The sequence below is a fragment of the Cavia porcellus genome, unplaced genomic scaffold, assembly GCF_034190915.1.
Source record: "Cavia porcellus strain 051 isolate PalLab524CR breed Dunkin Hartley unplaced genomic scaffold, mCavPor4.1 scaffold_7, whole genome shotgun sequence".
NCBI lineage: Eukaryota > Metazoa > Chordata > Mammalia > Rodentia > Caviidae > Cavia > Cavia porcellus.
The window spans coordinates 54,338,676-54,347,033 of NW_026947490.1; the positions used below are offsets into that span (position 1 = coordinate 54,338,676).

Consider the following 8,358-nt stretch of genomic DNA (forward strand, 5'->3'; position numbering starts at 1 on the left):
GTTGCTGTGCAGGTTGGATGACTTAACACTGAGTACATATTTTTAACCCTGGTACAGCAACAAGAACTCTACAAGCACTACTGTGCCCGTCACTGTGTCGTCCTTAACTTCAGATTCCCCAGGGCTCAGCAAAGTGTCCCCCGGTCACGACCAAGCTCCATTATAAGTGTTCTTTGTCAGCCAAGGAGTGAGTTACAGAAAATTTATGCTTAATGCATAGGTGGGATTTGCAAACAGAGAACCTTGGTGGAAATTACTATTGCTAGAAATTACCTCAAAACAAGATAAAGCACACTAGGAACTCCAGAAAGGGGCAGCCCAGGCTTCAGGATGCCCAAGATGGCCACTGGAGAGTCGTTTAATCCCCCTAAGGAGGTGAGGTGTAGAGACCCAAACTGTGGACTCCATGCTTGCTGGCTTATAAATAGTTAAGATTTGTTAAGAAGATAATAAACCATCTCTAGAGCAAAAAAGAAAAGTAATACATCTGGAGAAGATAATGAAATGCTTGATGGAACGGAGGCATCCCCAGCACATTACGGGAACCCTAGGGAACATGGCAATGATGCCTCCACTTAGGAAAATCCATTTGTTCAAAGAAACCACATTCTCATTAGGGAGGAAATGTCGAAGGCCAGTAGGGACCTAGCAGACCCTGGAGCTAGATATCCTGCAATAGGATTGAAGAAGAGTGGCTCTCCAGAGAGGAGGAGGCCAGGGTGTCCTGCCTCCCTCAGTGGACAGCCCCTGAGGATGTCTGGTGGAGGAAGGAGGGAGAGGAAGGGAGGGGAGTGGTTAATCAAGCTTGGAGTGGTGGTACATGCCTGACACCCCAGAAATCTGGGACGCTGAGGCAGGAAGATTGAAAGTTCAAACCTAGGCTGGGCAATTCAGTGAATTATTTTAAGACTGTGTCTCAAAATAAAAATTAATGAAGGGCTAGGGATATAGCTCAGTGTAAAAGCCCTGGGTTCAGTCTCTAATAGACACACGTAAAAAGAACTCAGTCGATGTTTATGGAACCACAGTGTGATCCGCGTGGATCTTTAGGAACCTATACGTTCAGATCATGCTGGCGAATTTGTTCTCAAGTCCTAATTTAATGCAGGGCATGTTCCACCTCTCTGGGAGGCCACCAGGGCCGCATTAGCACATTCTGCTAGCTGGGTTTTCTGAACCACTTCAGGCAGCATGCACCCCACATCTGTGTACTTCTCGTGTGTGTGCGGGCTCCTCCCCTCCCCAGAGGGCCTGCTGCTCCAGCAGCTCTGACTGTCTACTGGTCTTGCATCCATGGCTTGCTGGTTGGGTCTCCAGGGGTCTATGCAAAGCTGGGTACTGGTCAGACCTTGTTGACTGAGTAGATTGTGGCACAACCCCTGCCCAGAATGCAGTTAAAATTCACGGGAAGCCAACATCTTAGTGAAACAGGTGTTAAATTATTAGAATGAAAGAGTTGGTGGAGTGGGCTGTACTAAAGCCAGGAAAGAAGATTATAGTGGAAAGGGTTAGTGAGGAAGTGAGACTCAACACAGTCCCTAAGGGACTCAATTGTGTTGAACTTGTGCATATAAAGGAATAAAATAGGATGCAAAACTGTATCTAACATTATCCCAACTGTGTGTAACCACAGACTGCAAATTCTAGAAGAAAACATACCAGAATATAGCAATTTGGTTTTTTGGGGTTTTTTGTTTTTTTTGAGACAGGGTCTCACTATGTAGCGTAGGCTGGCCTCAATGCACAGAGATCTTCCTGCCTCAGTCTCCCAAGTGCTGGGATTACAGATGTGTGCCACCATGCTGTGCTCTACAAGCAGTATTAGTAACAGTTATCTTTTGAATTGAGGATCGTGAGGAATTGGGGGGGTGCATATTTGTATTTTCCAGATGCTCCACAATAAATACACAGTAAGAAAGTAAGGAAATACAGACAGTGAGGACAAGCTATTGTCACCTGACATGGGAGGAGGAGAAAGCTGAAACTACAGGGTCACAAGCATCTTGAAAAAGTTTCTTCAGGCTCCTCTGTGTTACAGATGGAGACATCTGAATGGTCTATAGGTTGTCGGGAAGGAGCTCCCAGAAAGGAAGAGGCTGCAGATAGAGAGGCCAGAGCTCAGCCTCAGAGGGAACAGGAGGGGCAGGGCCCAGGCCCAAGGGCAGCCCTAACTCTGGTCCTGGCAAACGCCCTGGGTGGCCCAGGGAGCAGGTGGAGATAAGTCAGTGCCCAAGTGCAAGGCAGTGAGATTCAGAGTGCGTGTGTGTGTGTGTGTGTGTGTGTGTGTGTGTGTGTGTGTGTGAAGCCCTGCCAGGTGTGTTTATGGCATCCCTGACTCATCAGAGCAGAAAACAAGGAAGCAGCTCAAAGGTCACTGGTAGCAGAGGAGCAGGCAGGATCCACATGCCATGTTTGGTGCCCTGGGCAGAGCAGGGTAAGGTGGCTTGGGAGAGACAAGCCCAGCAGAGCAGGCAGAGAGAGGACAACACAACAGAGACGGAATCAGAGTGCTGCCGATGAGGGGTGGCTTAGGAACAGCCGAGCTTGACCCCAAGCCCACTGTGCCTCCCGTGTGTCCCATCTCGGCACTGGAATTCCCAGGTGAGGGGCTCCTTCCCTCGCCAGCCCCCTTAGCCATCAAGTCCTGGAAAGGGAAGCAGGACCAGCAGATTTGGGGAGACTCAGTGACACAGCAGAATGAAGCCTGCAGAGACACAGGAGCAGCCTGGAAGGAGAGAGAACGACGGTGACAGCAAACTGGCGCACTGCTTAGTGAGGGGAAAGGACGGGCACTCGTTCATCAACACCCCTCTAGCAAGGGTGCTGGACGGCTGAAGCCCAGGCTCTGCGCCAGACTCGGGTAGCAATAGCAGGAGAGATGGACAGTTCCACTCTCACAGTGTTCCACCCTGCGGGTGAGTCAGACACTGATAAATAAATAATCACAGAATGAATGGGAAACCACCATGATAACAAGTGCTACACACTCAGGGAGAGAAGAAACCACTGTCCCCAGACAGGGCCTGGAGGGCTTTGTTGGAGAGGAGCACGGTGGGCCTTGTGCAAATGGGAGATGAGGGGCCGCCATGTGGGGTGGGGGCGAGAGGGGGCGGCATCCCTGGGGCAGGGAGGGGTGCGACTGCTGGTGATCTTTTAGTCTCTCTGTGTCACTTCAAATGAACATGCCGGCCAAGGACAACAGGCATGCTTCTTCCATCAGGGCAGAGGAGGACACATCTCATTATCCACTGACCTCCTTCAGCCGCATGGCCGAGGCACCATCAGCAGGTGAATGGGTAAAGAAATCGTAGTAATACAGATACCACAAAATAAGGAAACTTTGTCGTTTGGGGGAAAATGGATGGACCTGTAGATCCATTTCACGTTGAGTGAAATAAGCCAGACTCAGACAGACAAATACATGTTTTCCCCAGTATTCAGAATCTAAACAAGATGACAGGAAAGGGGAAAGGAGACTGTGTTTAGACAACAGGAATGAATAAAGGAGCAGAAGTAGAAGGGGGTGAGAGGGAAGAGGGGTATGAACGAAACATCCAGCTGGAACCCAGTATTTTGCAAAATTAATAGGCATTAAAAATAAGAGGGAAAAATACAAAGCTGGGCTCTGTGGCTGACTGATAGAATATAGAATACGACAGCATAGTCCTCGATCCATTTCTGGGCCTAGGCTTTAAGATGCTGGCAGTTTTCCTTCCTGTCTCCTCAGGGCTTTGCTCTGAGACTCCAGCCACACTGAGGAACCCAGGCGCAACGCACAGAGAAGTCAGAGTACGTGGACTGGACTCCTGAGTCCAGGCACCAGACGGCGGTGGGATGGAGACCAGGAAAGCAGCCTGGTGATGCCAAACTGAGCTTCAAGTCACACCCAGAGTCTCCAAAGTGACTCTGAGTCATTAAACTTCCATCTCTTCCAGCTCTGATGTGTAACTTTTACTCTAGGCTTGCACGTCAGAGCCACATAGGTAATTTTTTTAAAGTCAGAGAGAAACCCAGATCCTGCCCTCTGGATTCGAACTCAAAAGGGATGGGGAGCTCAGAGGAGATTTTTTATTCCTCAGGTGACTCTGAAGGACAGCCATAGATGACAGTCACCAACCTAAGCTGTCATCACCCCACTTTGAACACATGGCCGTCTTCACCTGCCATTCTTTGGATCCTTTCCTCTAGTCCATGGCTAGGACTGGATCATAGTCTGGGAGAGGACTGAGTCAGTTTCATCTGGTTGCTTGCTGTATAAGTCCTGGCTCTGACTTTTGGGCAAAGGCCAGCAGGCAGTGGCCAGGTGCTGGGGAGGTAGCTCTTAGATTTAGTGGCCTCCGGCATGGGGCATGGAGCAAATGGACAGCAGGCTGCCCATCTTACATATATTTTCAGCCTCACGCTGCCCTGTCTCTAGCGCACACACATTGCCTTCTTGGGGTCGACAGTCAAAGGGCACAAACAGGAAGCTCTCTCATCTCAAGCTCATCTGATGTGCACATCGCATGCTGAGCCCCATAAACAACTTGGCCTAGGCCAGGCCCTGGCAGGGAGGGTAGACGCGTAAGTGACACTGGGCTCAGACGAGCTTCCTGGGCAGGTCCAGCCTGGGGAGGTCTCCACATGGGCTTCAGATGAATCCACATGAGGCCGTGCACTCAGGGAAGATCATGCTGGTAGGGGTGGCACCGGGAAAAGTTCCAGCAGATATGATCAGCCTCAAAAGGCAACTGGGAAACTTAGTTCTCACTAAAACACACCACAGGTTGATCATGCACAGATTGATTGAAACATTTTGAGATTTGGGAGGAGAAACAGAATTTTTTCATGTGGTGTGATATTTTATGGTGATAGATTCCTTTATTCTCTGTATAAAGCAGTACTTTCTAACTTCAAGTTAAACTAGGAAAACGAGGAAGCTTCCTGCAGCTCTAGGGATGTAGGTTGCGTGTGTGCACGCGCGTGTGTGTGTGTGTGTATGTGTTGTCAGGTCTGAAAAGACATCCCAGTGCCTCCCAGCAGAGCTGATCAATGACTTTGTTGGTCTGGAGCTTTCCAGGTGGGTCTTTTTTTTTTTTTTTTTTTTTTTTTAAGTATCTCTTTTCATGATCCAGATTTCCCATCACAAACCTTTCATGGAGAACTGTGGCTGCAAATTCTTCCCAGAGACCTGATTTTGTGCACATATCAGAGCATTTTCTCCTGCAGCCTTTGGGCAGGGTCAGGCACATGGTGGCCTTTTTCATAATAATTTAGGAATCCAACACTGTGGTTTCTTGGCCAATATCAGCAATGTGAGAGTTCTCAGATGACCCCCTCATGGAGGTCTCATTACAACTGCCCAAAGAATAACCGCACCAACAGTAACAGCTAGCATTTTTTGAGTGTCTATTATGTCCTAGGCACTCATCTAAGATCTGTATGTGTGCAAACTCAGTTACTATCTACAATAATCCTGTGGGATGGAAAATAGCATTCTACACATTGTAAATTACCCTCTCCATTTGACAGTCTGGGAAATTGAGTTTTGCCAGGTGAAGTGTTTGACCACACTGTAGTCAGCTAAGGAAGAGGGACTGAGGTCAGGCCCCCTGAGTGTCTTTGATGGCACTAGAGTGCCACGGTGGGGGTTGGAACATCTCCCTGGAAGGCAGCAGCATTTTGTCGCTGTCGTTGCTTGGAACTGTCAGCACATGATACTATAAAGTAGACCAACTTTAGTCAGGTTTATTCATTTTTCATTTCCTAGTGTGCTGACTTTAGCCAACTCCATTGACCTTGTATTATTATCTTCTGCTTCCCTAAGTTTGATGAGAGTGGGGCCTATCTCATTAGCCTGGTGTTTCCTTCCCAGCCAAGCCTATTGGCACAGTCGGATGGAGAAAGGAGGAAGGAAACCAGCAGGTCCTCTAGAATCCATTTTGAGCTCCACCTCTACTGGGAAGCCCTCTCTGATTTCCTTGTTCCCTGGGCTCCCTCTATGGGCCAAGCTGGGACACTCTTGAGTTGATTTTCGAAGACTTTCTTTACTCCCAGGGTTGGCAGTGAGGCTTTTCAGCACTAAAGATTACTTCCTTGTAGCAAATTCTGCCCACATACACCACATGCGTCAGGCTGCCGTGCCCAGCTCCTTCTGCCCCACAGCCACAGCCCTGGCCCCTTCCCCTTAGAGTACACAAGGAGGGAGAGAAGCTGGTGGGCACAGGTTCTGGCTAAGCTGCTGGGAGGGTAACGGAGATGGTGGGGGAGAAAACATGTGCTGAAAAACATGGCCCAGAACTGGTTCTGCTGGGTGAGGTCACCAGGGAAAGAGGGAAAAGTGCTCACTCTGGCCCTCAGGCAGGAGTAAGGGACCTTTCATTCTATGCTGGTGGTCAGGTTTCTTTTTCCCCCTAAACCCATATTACTTTCTACCCCTGCACGGATCACTGCCAGATTAAATGCAGGGCACGGAGGGGAGTTCAATTCAGATGGTCAGGGACTTGCTGGCTCCACTGGCACAGCATGGCTATTTCCTTTTAACCGCTGTCCCCCAGGAGCTACAGCATCCTCTTGTCTGTACCTGAGGGCTGGGACTCTGGTTATTACAGACTCCTCAGCCTAGGATGATGACACCTTGGATGTGCTCAGTAAAAAATTGTTTGTTGAAAATGAACAAAACCAGCTACCTCAGTAGATGAGGGAGGAGCCCGCGGCCCTCAGCAAATGAACCTCTGCGCATGCTTGAGCCAGCGGAGCTAATTCATCTCTTCCAGGTCTACCTCCCAGGCATTGGACCCTGCTCCAGCCCTGCTCCAGCACCAGGCTGTCAGGGCTCTTGGCTCGGTTTTGAGAAGTGGGTAGCAGAGGAGCTTGGGGCAGGAGGACTGTGTGGCAGGGGAGGGGCTGGTGGCACACGATTTGTCCCATGTACTGACAGGGGGTTCTAAGCCAAACTCTAGGGTGCCATTTCCCCGGACGTGGGGAGTTTCCCAGTACAACTCTTACTTCCTCTCTGTCACTTCCAGGTCCTGGAAGCTCACAGCACTTTCTAAATGGGAAGCTGATGGCCGAGGGTGCAGACTAAATGCAGGCCTCAAATTGTCCAAACTCTACTTCCCTCCTGCTGTTCACTTCCAAGATTCTATTCCAACCCTCATCCACTCTGTGGATCTGTGGATCCCCACACAATGACTTTGCTACTTAGCCCTTGACTTGGAATCAGCCACACCTCTATAAATGGGAGGCAGGCGGTTCCGGGTCTTCAGTTTTCAGTGCCCAGAGCACATAAAGACCTGAGGAGCTTTGGCCTTTGGCCTGCTCTGTGCATAATATTGTAGAGGCTCCCTGTCTCTCTGCCTGAGTTTCCCTATCTGGGTTACGCGTGATAACATCCTTATCATGTGTCTTTCTCTGGTTTTAAGGCAACAGTTAAAATTCTAGATAGCAAATGCATCTAGATCCCCATGCTGCATTTTCCTGAAACCCAGATTCAAATACTTTGTCCCTACAGTCAGCTCTTATATTGACTCTATAGCAATAAGAGATAGCTGGGGAAGTAGGCATGACTTGTTAATTTCGAAACCCCACGACTCATGCGCAGAACAGTTCCTAAAGCCCTGCACACGGACTTCTCACGAGATTCAAGCAGGTTTGGATAGGTCAGCCTAAGCCTGGCGTCGGCTTCAGGAACAGGTGACACAGAAGGACAGTGGACTCTAGGCTCTTTGCTTCTGTGTTCTTTTGCTGTATCCCACTTTCTCTTGTAGAGCATAATTTTTCCTGTTTTTACTTGGCTCAAATTTTCTCCACAAAGCCTATACCTTTCCTATCTTTAATATATGCAAACTTTTATTACCCTTTGTGCTTTATTACCCTTTATGCAGCACAGAAAGAACCCAGAACTCAACTCTAGAAGGAGATTCTAGCAACCTGAAACCCAGTAACACTGATCTAATTTGACACAGGAAAAATGAGAGTCCTTTGAATTTTTCATTCCAGCAAAGTGCTGGGTTTTTATTTACTAATATGCAAATGAGAACTACGCTGGTCTGAACGCTGACCCGGAACAGACAATAAGTAGCTCTGCCCAGTATCCTGTCCTTCAGCCCTTGGTCCCTCGGTCTCACCCACCCCTGGGCACTGGAAAACAGAGGGGCTTACTCACCTGCACACAGCATCCACAGCACCGGCTGCATCTCTTCCTCTCTGCTCCAACCCTAGCAGTGGCGGACACTAGGCAGCCTGGGGTCTCTGCAGTTCTGCTTGTCTTGTCCACCTCTGCCCAGACTGGCCCACGGACCCGCCCTCCTCTGAACTAGCAGTGAGCTCACGTGTGGGGTTGGGCTTATGCTCCACCTATTGCTCTGAAGGTCCCAA

General features: G+C 49.2%; 1 protein-coding gene across 1 annotated transcript in view; it reads right to left on the reverse strand.

Annotated features, from left to right (window-relative positions):
- The window catches only part of Gpa33 (glycoprotein A33), a 31,885-nt gene extending 23,527 nt beyond the window's left edge, over positions 1 to 8,358 (reverse strand). Inside the window, exon 1 of the mRNA XM_063253600.1 lies at positions 8,147 to 8,358. Coding sequence (XP_063109670.1) covers positions 8,147 to 8,177 — 31 coding nt within the window. The 5' untranslated portion in view covers positions 8,178 to 8,358. The remainder of the gene's footprint in view (positions 1 to 8,146) is intronic.